The sequence below is a fragment of the Elephas maximus genome, chromosome 8, assembly GCF_024166365.1.
Source record: "Elephas maximus indicus isolate mEleMax1 chromosome 8, mEleMax1 primary haplotype, whole genome shotgun sequence".
In the NCBI taxonomy this organism is placed as follows: Eukaryota; Metazoa; Chordata; class Mammalia; order Proboscidea; family Elephantidae; genus Elephas; species Elephas maximus.
The window spans coordinates 14,540,635-14,560,536 of NC_064826.1; the positions used below are offsets into that span (position 1 = coordinate 14,540,635).

The window sequence follows — 19,902 nt, forward strand, 5'->3', positions numbered from 1 at the left end:
GACCTCCTGTAATTCCACAAGAGGGAAGGAAAATCAAGATCAACAGCCTCAGCCTGATTCCTATGAGACAGAGGTCAGACATGCCTCCTCTCTCTGCCATCTTTACCAACCATCCCTCCCACAGCACTCTTGACTTCTCTGCTAAGTGCGATAATTCATTGCAATGGCTACACAGAACTCACAGACCATACTCACAGTTATGGGGTTTATTAGGGAAGTAACAGGTTACGGTTTCAGGTTTAGCAACACTCAGAATACACTTGTTCAGTCAGGATAGCTTCTTCTCAGCCTTGCCTGCAGGCACGCCTCTCCCTGGCCCTCAGCCTCTGCTACTCAGGCAGGTGTTATAAAGCTCTTCTAGTTTTGCAGATAAGTGCCCTGAGGCGCCCCACTCTGCTGGTCAGCCTTGGCCCAAAGAGGATCAGCTCTAGCTCCTTGGATCAGCAAACCTAGCTCCACCAAGTGCCCAGAGGCACCCTACTCTGCCAGCAAGACTTTTCCCTGAAAACACTCAGCTTTATAGCTTGTGGACTGGGCTGTCTTCTGCCAGTCTCCTGGTTCTGCTGCCTTCATTTCTCTGTCACTGTTTCTTGCCACCTCCAGTGTAACAGCTCTCTCTTGGTCTCCTGGTTCCAGGAGCTTCTCAGCCCAAGGGTTCTGGGTCCAAAAGACACGCTCCACTCCTGGCTCTTCTTTCTTGGTGATGATGAGATCCTCTCTTCCCACTTCTGGCATGGCTCATATTAAGTGGGATGGCAAAACAAAAGTGATCAATCCCTTTGTTAGGTTTCCAGATACCTTATTTGCATAGTCCCACTCGATCATTGTGTGTGAGTCACAAACTGTGGCTCCAAAACCAAACCCGTCACTGTTGAGTTGATTCGGTCTCTTAGTGACCTTATAGGACAGAGTAGAACTGCCCTATAGAGTTTCCAAGCAGTAGCTAATGGATTTGAACTGCCGACCTTTTGGTTAGCTGCTAAGCTCTTAGCCACTATGCCAGCAGGGCTCCAGAAGGCTATGGTTAGAAGGGTCATATTGAGGAATTCATTGCACCACAACATGTGTACTGTTAAATCACTCTGAAGCTGGTCTCTCATGCACAGTTGTGAAGCATGATGTCTTAGCTTCCTGGGACTGTCCTAACAAATGACCGTAAACTGGGCGACTTAAAACAACATAAATTTATTCCTTCGTAGTTCCAGAGCCTAGAAGTCTGCAATCAAGGCATCATTAGGACCATGATCCCTCTCAAGGTTCTAGGGGAAAATCTGTTCCACACCCTTCTCTTAGCTTCTGGTGTTGCCAGTAATCCTTGGAGTCCCTTGGCTTGTAGATGCGTCACTCCAATCTCTTCACTCTGTGTCTGTCTCTCTGTGTCACTCACTTCTCCTCTTCTTATAAGGATATCAGTCATATTGGGTTAGGACCCCCCCACTCCGGTATGACCTCATGTTGATCTAACTACAGTAATTACATCTGCAAAGACACTAATCGCAAATAAAGGACATTCACAGGTACCTGAAGTTAGGACTTGAACCCACCTTTTTGGGGGGTAAAATTCAACCCGTGAAGTATGGGCAATGTGTGTTTGGGGCCCTTTCACTCCTCATTTCTACACACTCTCTCTTTTCACGTTCTCCTGCACCATACCCCGCAACCCCTTGATTCCCTAGAATCCCACACGGTGGCTCCTTTGGGTTCCTTTCTTCTCAGGAAATTCCTCTCTGTGGGTCCTCCAGATCTTCCCTGCTCACCTCCCTCACCCCAGATCTGTTCAGTCAGCGTTTCCTTCCTTTAGGATTGATTTTGCATCTAGTCCGAGGGTAGACCCAGGTTTTGTGTAACCTGAAGCTTATACAGTTTTTGGTGCCCCTTTTAAGAAACAGAATGCAAAATTATGAATACGAAATAATGTACAACAGCAAATATTTATTTAAGTTGAAAAACATCATAACAAGTTACAAATTTTAAAAAGCAGATAAATGTCACAAATTCCAAAAACAAAATATTTTTATTATTTAACGGTCTGACGCTCGCCTGTTATACTTTTCCCCAAACATTTTATCACTGTGTCTTAGTCTCCTAGTGCTGCCATAACACAAGTACCACAAGTGGGTGACTTTAAAGATCAGAAACTTACTTTCTCACAGTTCTGGAGGCTAAAAGTCCAAATTAGAGTCTCAGCTGCTTTGATTCCTTCCTTGTTTGTATCTCTGGGCGTTCCTGGGTTCCTTGGCTTCTGTAGGATCCACACATGGCACCTGTCTTCCCTCGTGTGTGTCCCTGTGTCTATGTTGCTCTTTATATAACTCAGTCTACGCCTCAACGTAAAGAAAACAAAAATCCTCACAACTGAACTGATAAGCAATATCATGATAAATGGAGAAACATGCTGACTTTATCAAGAATTTCTTTTTACTTGGATCCATAATCAACGGCCATGGAAGAAGCAGTGAAGAAATCAAATGACATTGCATTGGGCAAATCTCCTGCAAAAGATTTAAAGCGTTGAAAAGCAAAGATGTCACTTTGAGGACTAAAGTGTGCCTGACCCACGCCATGATATTTTCAATCACTTCATATGCATGCAAAAGCTGAACGATGAATAAAAAAGACCAAAGAAGAATTATAATGATTTTTGTTTTCTTTATGTTGAGGCATAATTCAAATAGAAGATTTTGTCATCTGCATATCACAGGTTGTTAATGAGTCTTCCTCCAATCCTGATGCCATATTCTTTTTTTATAGTCTACCTTCTCAGATTATTTGCTCAACACACAGATTAAATATGTATGGTGAAGGATATAACCCTAACACATACCTTTCCTAATTTTAAACCACAAAGTATCCTCTTGTTCTGTTTGAATGACTGCCTTTTGGTCTATGTACAAGTTCCTCATGAGCACAATTAAGTATTCTGGAATTCCCATTCTTCACAATGTTATCCGTAATTTGTTATGATCCACACAGTCAAATGCCTTTGCATACTCAATAAAACACAGGTAAATGTTTTTCTGGTATTCTCTGCTTTCAGCCAAGATCCATCTGACATCAACAATGATATCCCTTGTTCCTCGTTCTCTTCTGAATCTGGCTTGAATTTCTGGCAGTTCTTGTCGATGTACTGCTGTGACCAATTTTTTTCACTGTTCATTAAAATATATATATGTATTTTACTATTAAAAAAATACATATGAGTTGGAATCGACTCGACGGCACTAGGGTTGGGATTTTATTATTGTACTTTAGATGAAGGTTTATAGAACAAACTAGCTTCTCATTAAACAGTACACATATTGTTTGGTGACATTGGTTACCAACCCCGCGACATGTCAACACTCTCCCTTCTCGACCTTGGGTTCCCTATTACCAGCTTTCCTGTCCCCTGCTGCCTTCTAGTCCTTGCACCTGGGCTGGTGTGCCCCTTATTCTTGTTTTGTTTTATGGGCCTGTTTAATCTTTGACTGAAGGGTGAACCCCAGGAGTGACTTCATTACTGACCTAAAAGGGTGTCTGGGGGCCATACTTTTGGGACTTCTCTAGTCTCTGTCAGGCTAGTAAGTCTGGTCTTTTTTTGTGAGGTAGAATTTTGTTCTACATTTTTCCCAGCTCTGTCTGGAACCCTCTATTATGATCCCTGTCAGAGCAGTCAGTGGTGGTAGCCGGGCACCATCTAGCTGAGCTCGACTCAGTCTAGTAGGGGCTGTGGTAGTTGTGGTCCATTAGTCCTTTGGAGTAATCTTTCCCTTGTGTCTGGTTTTCTTCATTCTCCCTGCTACAATCATTTTTTAATTATCTTCAACAAAATTTTACTTGGGTGTGATATTGATGATATTCTTCAATAATTTCTGCATCCTGTTGGATCATCTTTCTTTGGAATGGGCACAAATATGGATCTCTTTGGGTCAGTTGGCCAGGTAGCTGTCTTCCAAATTTCTTGGCATAGACGAGTGAATGCTTGCTGTGTTGCATCCATTCGTTGAAACATCTCAGTTGGTATTCTGTCAATTCCTGAAGCCTTGTTTTTCACCAATACCTCCAGTGCAGCTTGGACTTCTTCCTTCAATACCATCAATTCTTGATCATGTACTACCGCATGAAACAGTTGAACGTCCACCAATTCTTTTTGGTATAGTGATTCTGTATTTTTTCTATCTCGTTTTGATGCTTCTTGTGTCTTTCAATATTTTTCCCATAGAATCCTTGAATATTATAACTCAAGCCTGGAACTTTTTCCTCAGTTCTTTCAGCTTGAGAAATACCAAGTGTGTTCTTCCCTTTTGGTTTTCTAACTCCAGGTGTTTGCACTTTTCATTATAATACTTTGTCTTCTTGAGCAACCCTTTGGAATTTCCTGTTAAGCTCTTTTACTTCATCATTTCTCATGTTGGCTTTAGCTACTTTAAGTTCAAGAGCAAGTTTTAGAGTTTCTTCTGACATTTATTTTAGTATTTTCTTTCCTGTCTTTTTTTTTTTTTTTCCAATGCAAAACAGAATGAAATACTGCCTGGTCATGTGACATCTTCATGATTGTTGGTATGCACACAGTCAGGGTTCTCTCTAGCTAACCCTGCTTATAATGCCAGTTGTACAAACTAGGAGGCTGAGATCATCCGTTTCTGATGCAAAATGTGTGGTGGATAAAATCCCACTTTGCACACCTACTGTGGCACCTAGCAAGGACAACCTTTGCATAAAGCTAGTTTTTAACATCATAGTTTCTAATTTTACTTCATTCCCTGTACCATTTTACCCATTCATATGCATATGGCCTCAGGTCTCTGGCTAGACTGGTCCAGGAAAACCACAACCCCCTCTCAATCATTGTCTGGATTAACCTGCCAGGCCTACCTCTGAACCACTCCAGGTATAGTTTCTATCTCCTCGCTGTTCAGTCTAGCCCCACATACTTTTCCCTTTAGTGGAAATGACTTCAAGGCTGCAGGCTGACCAGAATCCAGACCCAACTCATCTCTTACTTTCATTTCTGCCACTACAGATATCAGAACCAAAGTTAACACTCAAAAATCAAAAGTTTCTCATCCCTTACCCATGTCAAGGAGCAACACCACATAGGCAAGTTACAGTTTATCCGGGGAAGTGCACAGTACACAAAGTGAAACTGTGGCGCCCTGCGGTGAAGCAGTCACAAAGGCATATTTATGTGGTAAAATCAAGAACTAACAATACAAGATTTCTGATAGGTGCTTGCTGATTCAGGGAAGTGGGAGGTGGGATATCTTGAAGCAGGGAATCTTAACATGATTGGTTTAAAGAGTCTGTTGATTAGTTAATACTTGGTGATACGTGCACCTTGTTGATCAGTTACTACTTGCTACCTGTAGGGGGTTTACAGCATGGTTACCAGCGAATTGCAAGACATTACTTTCTGGGAACATAGAGGTTAGATACACTGTTTGTAACAAGACTCCTTGAGAACAAGCTGACAACATTCTTTGGAAGCTTGGTTACAAAGAAAACATTTCCTTAGTTATAAGATTAAATCCGTATAAAGGTTGCTGTTGTTAGGTGCCTTCAAGTCGGTTCTGACTCATAGTGACTGTATGTACCACAGAATGAAACACTGCTCAGTCCTGCTCCACCCTCACAGTTGTCACTATGCTTGAGCCCATCGTTGCAGCCACTTCGTCAATTTATCTCCTTGAGGGTCTTCCTCTTTTTCTCTGACCCTCTGCTTTACCGAGCATGATGTCCTTCTCCAGGGGCTGATCCCTTCTGATAACATGTCCAAAGTATGTGAGATGTAGTCTTGCCATCCTTGCTTCTAAGGAGCATCCTGGTTGTACTTCTTCCAAGACAGATTTCTTCTTTTTTTTTGGCAGTCCATGGTATAGTCAATGTTCTTTGCCAACATCACAATTCAAAGACGTCAATTCTTCTTCTTCAGTCTTCCTTATTCATTGTCTAGCTTTCACATAGATATGAGGTGATTGAAAATACCATGACTTGGGTCAGGTGCACCTTAGTCCCCAAGGAGACATCTTTGCTTTTCAACACTTTAAAGAGGTCTTTTGCCGCAGATTCGCCCAGTGCAATGCATCTTTTGATTTCTTGACTGCTGCTTCCCTGGGTGTTGGTTGTAGATCCAAGTAAAATGAAATTATTGACAACTTCAATCTTTACTCCGTTTATCATGATGTTGCTTATTGGTCCAGTTGTGAGGATTTTTGTTTTCTTTATGCTGAGATGTAAACCATACTGAAGGCTGTGGTCTTTGATCTTCATCAGTAAGTGCTTCAAGTCCTCTTCACTTTCAGCAAACAAGGTTGTGTCATCTTTGTAACACAGGTTGTTAATGAGTCTCCCTCCAATCCTGATGCCCTGTTCTTCTCCACATAGTCCAGCTTCTTGGATTATTTGCTCAGCATGCAGATTGAATAGGTATGGTGAAAGGACACAGCCCTGATACACACCTTTCTGTCTTGGTGGCGTAGTGGGTAAGAACTCTGGGTAAGTCCTTCCCATTCTCGGCAGAGGGGTGGGAGGCCAGGGCCTATATCTCGGGTAGGTGATTTTCCTTTTCCCTCTCTCTTCTCACACCATCTCTGTGAGCCAAGATTTCCTTGAAATCCCCCCACCGTGGAATCAAGTATGTATAGGATTTACTCTGTTTAGTTTCTCAGGCCCCTAAAATTCATTTCCCACTCTTTCCTAGAATGTAAGATAAGGTGTCACAGTAGCAGTGGCTGGTGACAGTGGAATTGTTGAAGAGGCCTTGTGGCTCCCTGCCAGGTATCCAGGTGGCCTTCCCCTTTCCCCCATGGAGAGTTGCAGACACAGAACTCTTACGGATGGGGAGCCCCCTCAATTTCAACCTGAGATGGTATTAATTATAATTCTGGAAAAAAACCTTGAGGTTTAAACTTTAGTCCTGGTCCTATGCTGTGAGAACTTGGGCAAGTCTGTTACCCTCCCGAAGGCTCAATTTTCTCCTATGTAAAATGAACGAATTCAACTAGATGATATTTAAGAGACCCTTGCAGCTCTACTGGTGCCCTGGGGGTGCAATGGTTCAGGGCTCTGCTGTTAACCAAAAGGTAAGAAGTTCGAATCCACCAGCCACTCCTTGGAAGTCCCGTGGGGCAGTTCTACCCTGTCCTATAGGGTCGCTGTTAGTCGGAGTTGACTCGACCGCACCAGGTTTGGTTTGTTTTACAGTTCTGGTATTATTGTTGGAACTCATGGTATTAGCAGAGAAAATGCTCAGGGGCCATCTTCCCACTGGGTAATCAAAGCACTTCCTTGCCGACAGTGCCTGTGGGCCCAGCCCTGTGGGACGTTCTGTGAGAAACACAAACTTACCAGGAATTAGGGTCAAGGAGCTCACACACAATGAAAAATGCTGACCATGCATAGAAAGAAGATACAATTAAGGAAAACTGTGCTAACTTGAGTTTGGTTCCAACCATGAAAATGGATGTTCCCCAAAAAATAACCCACTGCCGTCGAGTCGATTCCGACTCATAGCGACCGGCTATAAAATCGGACTGATAACTTGTGAATCAAAGGTCATGTAGATTTGATTGCTCGTTATCTGTAACCCAACCCATTGCCTTTGAGTGGTTATCTATAACTGGTATTTAATGATATGCTTTTCTAGATTAGAAACCAAAATGTCCTGATGTTGCAATAAGATTTCAGAAAGTCTTAATAATTAAGAGCATGTTAAGTAATCAAATCGGAGTGATAAGAGGCAATCGCTGCTGCTTTGGACCTAATTGCTAAGGACTTGGGTTGTTTCTACCTTTTGGCTCTTGTGAATAGTGCTGTAATAAACACTGGTATCAAGTAAGTGTCTGTTTGAGTCTTCACTTTCAGTTCTCTTGGGTGTATACCTAGGAGTGGAATTGCTGGGTCATAGGGCAATTCTATGTTTAACATACTTCTCTGCTTCACATTTAGCAGAGAGTCCATTTTAACAGGTCTGGGGTGAAGCCCGGATGTTGCTGATTCTATGTCCAGTCAGAGTATGAAGGCCATGGAAGCAGCAAATCTTTCGTAAACTTTATGTGGTAAAACCTGCGAAAACCAGAACCTGTGTGAGGCGGAAATCTGTCAGAGGAAACCTGTGAGGTAGGGTTCTTGATAAAGAGCAATAGAAAAGTGGTCTGCACCCTGTCAAAGGTGGAAAACTTGTGAGACCCAGAAGAACAAATCAGTCCTTTCAAGTTTCTGCTCTCATAGGTTTCACTGTATATTCCCTACATGCAATGTGCTCAGTCACTTTGAAGACTAATCCTTTATGCTGTCTTTATGAAGTCCTGAATTCCAGGAAAAATACCTGGACCATGTGGGCTATAGCGACAAATGCAGTCACAATTCTGCTGTCCATCTCCCCTACCTCCCAAATTCCATTGTCCAGAGCCGGCAGACTAGGTAAGCCTTCACAGCCTCTGACCCCTTAGTAAGAGAGGGCTATTGGAGGTTGACTCATCAGGCTGTGTTTACCAGAAAGGGAAGGCTGGTTGGGTAGGCACTGCTAGAATTGTCACAGAGGCTGGAGGAAGAGAGGCATGGGCAGGGGGCCCCTCTGATGATTGACTGTAAACCTGCTCTGTTCATGTGACAAGAAGGGGCCCGAAGTAGAGGTCTGGGACTGTGGTCATTTTTGAAGACCTAAAGGAATCTGGCATCCTGGATTTTGGGCCATGACCTCTTCACAGCAGAGGAGTAGTTGTAGGGGACACAAGATGGGGACCTGCCCATGTGTGAGCTGTGGTCCATCCTGGGTCTGGGTGGGACGCTCCAGGGCTGGGGTAGAGGATTGCACTTACTCGGTGTGTTTGCTGAATTCTGTGCTGTGTCCTGATTGGTTTCCGGCACCTGACTCTCTGCTCCAGGACTGGGGAGGGATCCAGGTGTCTCCTCCCCCCACCTGTCCTGCCTGTTCAATGTTGACACGGTTCATGTGTCTGACCTGGAGATTGGCAGGAGCTCTGTGCACACTGAGAATCACGGGGGCCATGTGTTGTCTCTAAACTGAGCTAGCACTTGGGATCTGGGCTACCCCCTTGGGTCCACTTGGTACCAGGGGACTGCATGGTGACTGAATTCTCCTCTTCCAGGCTGCCCATCCTCCAGGGAGGGACGTTTGCTTTCTTGGCACCCTCCCTGGCCATGCTCTCGCTTCCTGCCTGGAGGTGCCCTGAGTGGACGTTCAATGCCAGCCTGGTGAACACCAGTTCTCCTGAGTTCACTGAGGAGTGGCAGAAGAGGATCCGAGAGGTAACGGGGTGAGGGGGTGGGAAAGAGGTGAAGGAGTGCTCACCAGGAGCCTCTGAGCTTATTCTTTTGCTCAACAGAGGCTGTCCTCCCTGCCAGGCAGGCCCTGGGCTCTGAGATACTTCTGTAGATCAGACAAGAGAGGAGCCTACCCTCACGGAGCTAACATTCTAGGATGTGTGTGTGCTGCCAGAAATACTCCAAAAAGTAGCTAGAAAAGGAAAATTTCAGAGAGTGGCAAGTTCCGTGAAGAAAACAAAACAAGGTGGTAAGCAAGAGAGGGATTAGGGCCACTGGGGTGAAGGGATGGAGCACGAGAATAGATTTTCTTGAAAACACACTCACATATTTCAAGAAGGAAGAGCTCAAGGTCTCCCAGCCAGTCCAGGGAGGCAGGAGGGCAGAGCGCAGTCCTCCTATTTTTATTAATTCATCAGACATCATCTGCTGAACTCCCGCCAGGGGCCAAGCATTGCGTTAAATGCCAGGAATACAAAGGGGAATAAGTCCAAGCCAGATTTTAAAGATACCCACAATCTCTTAGAGGGGCGAGAGAGAGAGAGTGTGCAATATTATGGTGCTGGTGGTGATGATGGTGATGGTGGTGGTGATGATGATGGTGGAAGCAGCAGTTACCGAGCACTTACACTTTCCTGGCACTCTAAGAGTTCATAGATTCACACCTGCCATATTGACAAATGCCCATAATGCTGGTGTTGTTAGCTGCCACTGAGTCAGCCCCTGACTCGTGGTGACTCCATGCACAGCAGGACAGAGCGCTGCCTGGTTCTGCTCCATCCCCGTGACGGATTTCAGCTTGGACTGTTGTGACCAACAGGATTCTCACTGACTGATTTTCAGAAGTAGATCACCAGGCCTCTCATCTTAGTCTACGAGCTCTGCTGAGACCTGTTCAGCATCATAGCAGCATGCAAGTCTCCACACGGTGACTGTGCTCGGGGTGTATTGGCCAGGAACCCACCCTGTAGTAGGCTAGATGTAATAAGAACACCAGCATGGAGGACCAGGCTGGCTCAGCCCCGGAACTGCCTGCTTAGCATGACCACTTTTGACAGTCGTGCTTATCTACCATGAAATCGGATCCTACTGAATTCAATTGTATCATCCGGGAAAGGAACCGAAAGCCTTGAAGCGGTTCTGAAATGTGGCCATGCTTCAGGGTTTGCTTATCTAAATGATCCAGGAGTATGACAGCAGACTCTGGGTTCCTGGCACAGAGACCAGACACACCCTCAGGGACAGGAGCTGTGCTCCCTCCAGACACCACCATCCTCACCTGTCCTGAGCTGGGGTCAGTGCACAGTTGTAGATGGCACTGTGGGACAGGGTGAGGGTCACTTGAGATCTTTCTTTTTTTTTTTTTCTTTAATAGTATTTTAGATGAAGGTTTACAGAACAAACTAGTTTCTCATTAAATAGTTAGTATACCCATCATTCTATGACATTCGTTAACAACCCCCCAACATGTCAACACTCTCCCTTCTCAACCCTGGGTTCCATATTACCAGCTTTTCTGCCCCCTCCTGCCTTCTAGTCCCTGCTCTGGGGATGCTGTGCCCCTTTAGTCTTGCTTTTTTCCATGCGCCTGTTCAATCTTTGGCTGAAGGGTGAACCTCAGGAGTGATCTCATTACTGACCTGAAAGGGTGCCCAGGGGTCATACTCTCAGGGTTTTTCCAGTATCTTTTAGGCCAGCAAGCCTGGACATTCTTTTTGAGTTAGAATTTCGTTCTATGTTTTTCTCCAGTTCTGTCAGGGACCCTCTATTGTGATCCCTGTCAGAGCAGTCAGTGGTGGTAGCCAGGCACTATCTAGTTGTGCTGGACTCGATCTGGTGTAGGCCATGGTAGATGTGGCCCATTAATCCTTTGGACTAATCTTTTCCTTGTATCTTTAGTTTTCTTCGTTATTCCTTGCTCCCAAAGGGGTGAGACCAATGGAGTATCCTAGGTGGTCGCTCACAGACTTAAGACCCCAGACGCTACTCAACAAAGTAGAAAGAGAACACGTTCTTTATAAACTATGTTATGCCAATTGAGCTAGATGTTCCCTGAGACCATGGTCCCCACAGACCTCAGCCCAGCAATTTGGTCCCTCCGGGAACTTGGATGTATCTATGGAGCTACTATGAACTTGCCTTGTACAGGTTGTGCTGGCTTCTCCAGTATTGTGTACTGTCTTACTCTTCACCAAAGTTACTGCTTATCTATTGTCTCTTAAGTGTTTTTCTATCCCCACTCCTCCCCTCCCTCGTGACCATCAAAAATTGTTTCTTTTTGTATGTAAACCTTTTCATGAGTTTTTACAATAGTGACCTCATACAATATTTGTCCTTTTGTGATTGACTTATTTCACTCAGCATAATGCCCTCCAGATTCATCCATGTTATGAGATGCTTCACGGATTCATCATTGTTCTTTTTCTTTGTGTAATACTCCATTGTGTATATATACCATAGTTTGTTTATCCATTCATTTGTTGATGGGCATCTGGGTTGTATCCATCTTTTTGCTATGTAAACAATGCTGCAACGAACATGGGTGTGCATATGTCTATTCGTGTGACGACTCTTATTTCTTTAGGATATATTCCTAGGAGTGGGATTGCTGGATCATATGGTATTTCTATTTCTAGCTTTCTAAGGAAGCACCATATCATTTTCCAAAATGGTTGTATCATTTTGCATTCCCACCAGCAGTGCACAAGAGTTCCAATCTCCCTGCAGCCTCTCCAACATTTGTTATTTCCTGTTTTATTAATTTGTGCCAGTTCTGCCGAGGTGAGATGGTATCTCATTGTAGTTTTGATTTGCATTTCTCTAATGGCTAGAGGTTGTGAGCATTTCCTCACGTGTCTGTTGGCCATGTGAATGTCTTCTTTGGTGAAGTGTCTGTTCATTTCCTTTGCCCATTTTTTAATTGGATTATTTGTCTTTTTGTTGTAGAGGTGTTGGATTTTCTTGTAGATGTTAGAGATTAGACCTTTGTCTTATTTGTAATAGCCAAAAAATTTTTCCCAGTCTGCAGGTTCTCTTTTTACTCTTTTGGTGAAGTCTTCTGATGAGCATAAGTGTTTAATTTTTAGAAGGTCCCAGTTATCTAGCTTATCCTTTGGAGCTTGTGTGTTGTTGGTTGTGGTTTGTATAAGGGCCTCTATTGTTATTATTGTTGATTCTACTTTTTCTTCTATGAACTTCATGGTTTTTAACTTCATATTAGGTCTTTGATCCATTTTGAGTTAGTTTTTGTACATGGTGTGAGGTGTGGGTCCTGTTTCATTTTTTTGCAGATGAACATCCAGTTTTGCCAGCACCATTTGTTAAAAAGACTATCTTTTCCCCCATTTGATGGACTTTGGGCCCTAGTCGAAGATCAGGTGACCATGGGTGGATAGATTTACATCTGAGTTCTTAATTCTGTTCCATTGGTCAATGCTATCTGTTGTACCAGTACCAGGCTGTTTTGACTACTGTAGTTGTATGGTAGGTTCTGAGGTAAGGTAGTGCGAATCCTCCCACTTTATTCTTCTTCTTCAATACTGCTTTACTTATCTGGGGCTTCTTCCCTTTCCATATAAAGTTAATGATAAGTTTTTCCATCCCTTTAAAGAATGCTGTTGGTATTTGGATTGGTACTGCATTGTATTTGTAAATAGCTTTGAGTAGAATTGTCATTTTCACAATGTTGAGCCTACCTATCCATGAGCATGGTATGTTTTTCCATTTATGAAGATCTCTTTTGGTTTCTTGCAGCAGTGTTTTGTAGTTTTTTTTTTTTTTGTATAGGTCTTTTACATCCCTGGTTGGATTTATTCCCAAGTATTTTATTTTTTTAGGGGTTATTATAAATGGGTGGAAACCCTGGTGGCATAGTGGTTAAGTGCTACAGCTGCTAACCAAAAGGTCAGCAGTTCGAATCTGCCAGGCACTTCTTGAAAACTGTACGTGGCAGTTCTACTCTGTCCTATAGGGTCACTATGAGTCGGAATCAACTCGACGGCAGTGGGTTTTGTTTTATTATAAATGGTATTGTTTTCCTGATTTCCTTTTCATCGTTCTTTTTATTGGTGTATAGGAATACAACTGATTTTTGTATGTTGATCTTGTATGCTGCAACTCTGCTAAATCTTTCTACTAGTTCCAGTAGTTTTCTTGTGGAGTCTTTTGGGTTTTCTATGTATAGTATCATATCATTACCAATTTGGATGCCCTTTATTTCTGTTTCTGGCCTTATTGCTCTAGCTAGGACTTCCAACACAATGTTAAATAGGACTGGTAATAAAGGGCGTCCTTGTTTTGTTGCTGTTCTCAAAGGGAATGTTTTCAGCCTCTCTCCATTAATCACTTGAGATCTTTAAGAAGCCCAACCTTCTCCCTTCAGCTCGACCTTCAAAACCATGCCCAGAGCAGCACTGCCTGTGGGCTGGAGCTCTGCCAGGGAGCCCTCCTTCGGCGCAGGGCAGCCTTACATGGCACAGTGTGATAAGAGGGCTCCAGTACAATGAAAGCTCATGAAAACTGGACCAAGGACATTCCTGAACTCAGGACTCTGGACAGAGGCAGGGTTGGTTCCCTAGATTTCCCTGGGAGCATTGCTAGCAAGCCTGAGAACACCGTGGTCCAGCCTGCAACTGTCCATGGCCCATGCTCAGCATCTTCAGAGCCTCAATGCTGTGACAACTGTCACATGCCCTGTCCATGAAACACCAGGAAAGATTGAAGACGGATGAAACTCCTCAGGGAGATTCCCATTCCTGCGTGTATTTGACCAGAGAGAAGGAATTGAGCCAACAAACGTCTAAACGCATAGCAATACTACTACATGTTTGCTAATACAGCTCTGTTGTTGTTCGGTGTCATTGAGTCTCTTCCGACTCATAGACACCTTGTATACTGCAGAAGGAAACAATACCTGGTCCTGTGGCATCCTCACAATCGTTTTTATGCTTAAGCCCATTGTTGCATCCACTGTGTCAATCTATCTCGTTGAGGGTCTTCCTCTTTTCTGCTGTCCCTGTACTTTACCAAGCATGATGTTCTTCTCCAGGGTCTGATCCCTCCTGACAACATGTCCAAAGTATGTAAGATGCAGTCTCGCCATCCTTGCTTCTAAGGAGTGTTCTGGTTGTACTTCTTCTGAAACAAATTTGTTCATTCTTTTGGCAGTCCATGGTATATTCAATATTCTTCACCAATACCACAATTCAAAGACGTCAATTCTTCTTCGATCTTCCTTATTCATTGTCCAGCTTTCACATGCATATGATGTGATTGAAAATACCATGGCTTGGGTCAGGCGCACCTTAGTCTTCAAGGTGACATCTTTGCTTTTCAACATTTTAAAGAGGTCTTTTGCAGCAGATTTGCTCAATGTGATGTGTCTTTTGATTTCTTGACTGCTGCTTCCATGGGTATTGGTTGTGGATCCAAAAAATGAAATCCTTGACAACCTCAATATTTTCTCTGTTTATCATGATGTGCCTTATTGGTCCAGTTGTAAGGATTTTTGTTTTCTTTATGTCAAGGTGTAATTCATACTGAAGACTGTAGTCTTTGATCTTCATCAGTAAGTGCTTCAAGTCCTCTTCACTTTCAGCAAACAAGGTTGTGTCATCTTTGTAACACAAGTTGTTAATGAGTCTTCCTCCAATCCGGATTCCACATTCTTCTTCATATAGTCCAGCTTCTTGGATTATTTGCTCAACGTACAGACTGAATAGGTATGGTGAAAGAATACAACCCTGACGCACACCTTTCCTGACTTTAAACCAGTCAGTATCCTCTTGTTCTGTCTGAACAAATGCTTCTTGATCTATGTACAGGTTCCTCATGCGCACAATTAAGTATTCTGGAATTTCCTTTCTTCTCAATGTTATCCATAATTTGTTATGATCCACACAGTCGGACACCTTTGCATAGCCAATAAAACATATTTTTAAATGTACTTCTGGTATTCTCTGCTTTCAGCCTGGATCCATCTGACATCAGCAATGATATCCCTGGTTCCACATCCTCTTCTGAATTCAGCCTGAATTTCTGGCAGTTCCCTGTTAATATACTGCTGCAGCCGCTTTTGAATAATCTTTAGCAAAATTTTGCTTGCGTGCAATATTAATAATATTGTTCGATAACTTCCACATTCAGTTGGATCACCTTTCTTGGGAACGGGCATAAATACGGATTTCTTCCACTCGGTTGGCCAGGTAGCTGCCTTCCAAATTTCTTGGCATAGACAAGTGAGCACTTCCGGCACTGCATTCGTTTGTTGAAACATCTCAATTGATATTCCATCAATTCCTGGAGTGTTGCCCTTCGCCAATGCCTTCAGTGCAGCTTGGACTTCCTTCAGGACTGTCAGTTCCTCATCATAGGCTACCTTTTGAAATGGTTGAAAGTCGACTAATTCTTTTTGTGTAATGACTCTGTGTATTCCTTCCATTTTCTTTTGATGCTTCCTGCATCGTTTAATATTTTCCCCATAGAATCCTTCACTACTGCACCTCGAAGCTTGAACTGTTTCTTCAGTTCTTTCAGCCTGAGAAATGCTGAACTTGTTCTTGCCTTTTGGTTTTCTACCTCCAGCTTTTCACACACGTCATTATAATACTTTGTCTTCTCAAGCTGCCCTTTGAAATATTCTGTTCAGTTCTTTTACTTCGTCATTTCTTCATTATGCTTTAGCTGCTTTATTTTCGAGAGCAAGTTTCAGAGTCTCCTCTGACATCCACCTTGGTTTTTTCTTTCTTTCTTTCCTGTATTTTCAATGACCTCTTACTTTCTTCATGTAAAACAGCTCTAGTTTTATTTTTCTTACCACTCCTTCCAAAGTTTGAATTTGAACCTTTTAAAATAAACTTTTTATTTAATTTTAACAAACTTAATAGAAATTTATGGAAAAGAACTCAATATAAGCTGAATTTAACCACCAGACAGAGAAACAGACTATTACCACTACCCCAGAAGCCCCCACGTCTTCCTCCAGTCGCCGCTCCCCGAAGGGTAACCTCGATTCTGACTTGTAACACCATAGATTAGTTTTGCCTGTTTTTGAACTTTATATATGGAGCCACACAGTACATACTCATTTGTGTCCTGCTACTTTCTTTTTTTTTTTTTTACTTTCGTTCAACATTATGTTTGCAAGACTCGTACATATTGGTATGTATAGTGGTAGATCATTCATTCTCTTTGCTGAAGAGTGTTCCCCTGTTGTTGTGTTGTTGTTAGGTGCTGTTGAATTGGTTATGACTCATGGTGACCCTGCGTACTACAGAATGAAACATTGCCCAGTCCTGCACCATGCTCACAATCATTATGCTTCAGACCATTGCTGCAGCCACTGTGTCGATCCATCTCATTGAGGGTCTCCCTCTTCTTTCCTGACTGTGTACTTTATCAAGCATGATGTCCTTCTCCAGGGACTGATCCCTCCTGATAACATGCCCAAAGTATGTAAGACATAGTAGTCTCGCCAGCCTTGCTTCTAAGTAGCATTCTGATTGTACTTCTTCCAAGACAGATTTGTTCATTCTTTTGGCAGTCCGTGGTACATTCAATATTCTTCACTAGCTACTCAACATCCAAAAGCAAGTTTCAGAGTCCCTTCTGACATTCATTTTGGTCTTTTATGTCTTTCTTGTCTTTTTCATGACCTCTTGCTTTCTTCATGTATGATGTCTTTGATGTCATTCCACAACTTCCCCAGTCTTCAGTCATCAGTGTTCAATGTATCAAATCTATTCTTGAGATGGTCTCTAAATTCAGGTGGGATATACTCAAGGTCATACTTTCGCCCTCGTTGGCTTGTTCTAATTTTCTTCAGTTTCAACTTGAACTTTTATATGAGCAATTGATGGTCTGTCCCGCAGTCGGCCCCAGCCTTGTTCTGACTGATGATATTGAGCTTTTCCCTCGTCTCCAGATATGTAGTGGATTTGATTCCTGTGTATTCCATCTAGTGAGGTCCATGTGTATAGTCACCGTTTATGTTGTTGAAAAAGGTATTTGCAATGAAAAAATTGTTGGCCTTGCAAAATTCTTTCACTCAATCTCCGGTGTTGTTTCTATCACCAAGGCCATATTTTCCAACTACTGATCCTTCTTTGTTTCCAACTTCCGAATTTCAATCTCCAGTGATTATCAATGCATCCTGATTGCATGTTCAATCAATTTCAGACTGCAGAAGCTGGTAAAAATCTTCAATTTCTTCATCTTTGGCCTTAGTGGTTGGTGCATAAATTTGAACAATAGTCATATTAACTGGTCTTCCTTGTAGGCATATGGATATTACCCTATCACTGACATTGTTGTATTTCAGGACAGATCTTGAAATGTTTCTTTTTGATGATGAATGCAACAGCATTCCTCTCCAAGTTGTCGTTCCCGGCATAGTAGACCATATGATTGTCCAATTCAAAATAACCAATACCTTTCCATTTCAGCTCACTAATGCCTAGGATGTTGATCTTCATGTGTTCCATGTAATTTTTGATGATTTCCAATTTTCCTAGATTCATACTTCATACATTCCACATTCTGATTGTTAATGGATGTTTCCAGCTGTTTCTTTTCATTTTGAGTCATGCCACATCAGCAAATGAAGGTACCAAAAGCTTGACTTCATCCACGTCATTAAGGCCGAGTCTATTTTGAGGAGGCAGCTCTTCCCTAGTCGTATTTTGAGTGCCTTCCAATCCAGGGGGCCTACTGCCGTCAGAAGAAGGGTTAGGGTTAGAGCTAGGGCGAGGGTAGTGTTCCCCTACATAACTGCAATTTATTTATCTATTCTGTGGTTACCCAAACTATGTGTTTAAAGGTGGTTTCCAGTTAAAGGGGGTGACTGTTAGAAATAGTGCTGCTATGAATATTTGTGTACTTGTCTAGGAGTGGAATTGCTGAGCCACAGGGTATACATCCATTCAGCTTCAGTAGACATTACCAGATAGTTTTCCAAAGTGGTTGTTCTGATTTACACCCCTCCCAGCAGTGTGTGTGAGTTCCAATCGCCCCATATTCTCACCAATATTTTCTATCTTTTGCATTTTAGCCATTCTGGTGACTGCATGGTGATAAGTCTGTATCATTTTTTAAATGATGCTATTGAATGATGATTTATCCTTCTTCCACTTGTAGTTATACTTGATCCCCTGGGATAAATTTTTTCTATGCTTACCACATTAGCTCGTGAGTTCCATGTCCCAATATAGATTTTGTTAGAGACTATCATGTCCATGATTTTCATCCCAGGCTACCCATGGATGTGACCCAGGAGGTCCTTTAGTCCATAACTCATCTTAATCTAACACTAGAGTTCAAGCATCAACTCCTGTTCTTATGAGCTCACATCACATTAGAAACTGGCTACATTCACAGTGTTCACTCTGAGTCCAAATTTATTAAAACAACAGCATTAGATGTATTTCAGTTTAGAAGAATCAGTCCTGATGTCTGCATCCCTTATTGCAGACTGAAGACTTACCTAGAAATAGTGCTAAGAAATAATTTTCCCATTTCCAACTTGCTTTAAATGTAAAGGGCAAAGGTAGGGTCATTTGCTATATAAGTTATCTGGTGGCTCCAATTCTTTCTTCCATCATCTTCCTTTTTCCCCATTGGGGCCCTTTTTAGCCCACTGCCTTGCTCCTATCGAGGGCTTTGAGTCTTTCTTTGCTATTCTTCAAATAGTTGGCAGCAAAAGTAATACTGCCAAACCCACCGCTTGTATCCTTCTTAAGGTACCTTCAAATGATTTCACAAGTATATTGTCACAGGGAAATACTCTCCACTGGGTAGTATGGATCCTGTAATACCAGAGTTGCCAATCCAGTCTATAAATACCATCTGAATTCCAGCAATTACATTCAGGTAAATTGATATTCTATTATTCCTGCCTTAGATAAGAACACAATCGCATCCCTGGACCTGGGAAAATAGGGTTTGAGCTGAAAAGATATTGACAGTTAGGTGTTATATTAGCTCAGGAAAGCTAGTGGCTATAACCAACAAACACCCAAATGTATAAGAATTCAATCATAAAATATATTTCTGTCAGATGTTCCTGATCAGCTCTGCTCCAAGTGGTGAGTCAGGGATCCAGGCTTCTTTCATCTGTGGCTCTGGCATCTTCAGCACGTGGCTTCCAAAGTCATGTTCTGATCTGCATTAAGCTGGTAGAAGGGGAAGGAGTAGGAGAAGATGCACCTACTTCTTAACCATCTTGCCTGGAAGTCATACACGTTACTTCCACTCACATTTCATGGACGAAGACTTCTTATGTGGCCAACGTAGATACGAGAAGGCTGGGAAATGGAGTCTTTGACAGCACAGCTTTTTCCAGTGACAGCACTGTAGTACGGAAGAGGAGCACTGGTTATGATGGGCAGTCACAGGTACATTGTGATATGAGTTATTTCCTTCTTTCCCTTCCTTCTTCCTTCCTTACTTTCTTCCTCCCTCCTTCATTAAATATTGACTATCTAATACGTGTCTGTGAGTCAGAATTGACTGGACGGCACACAACAACAACAACAATAAGTGCCTGGCACTGTTCTAGGTGCATGGGATACAAAACGAATGCCCCAGCCTCATGGAGCCTACATTCTATCAGGCATTCCCTAGGCCCTCATTTCTGAATCTACC

General features: G+C 42.7%; 1 protein-coding gene across 6 annotated transcripts in view; it reads left to right on the plus strand.

The window, feature by feature from the left end:
* LOC126081475 (solute carrier family 23 member 1-like) overlaps positions 1-19,902 on the plus strand; it is a 65,714-nt gene that overhangs the window by 18,728 nt on the left and 27,084 nt on the right. For 5 of the 6 annotated variants that reach the window (XM_049893373.1, XM_049893371.1, XM_049893374.1 and 2 more), the window contains one exon: positions 9,090-9,249. The exons of the other annotated variant lie outside the window; for it this stretch is intronic. In XM_049893373.1, the coding sequence (XP_049749330.1) occupies positions 9,090-9,249 (160 nt within the window). The remainder of the gene's footprint in view (positions 1-9,089; positions 9,250-19,902) is intronic. 6 annotated transcript variants of the gene reach the window in all.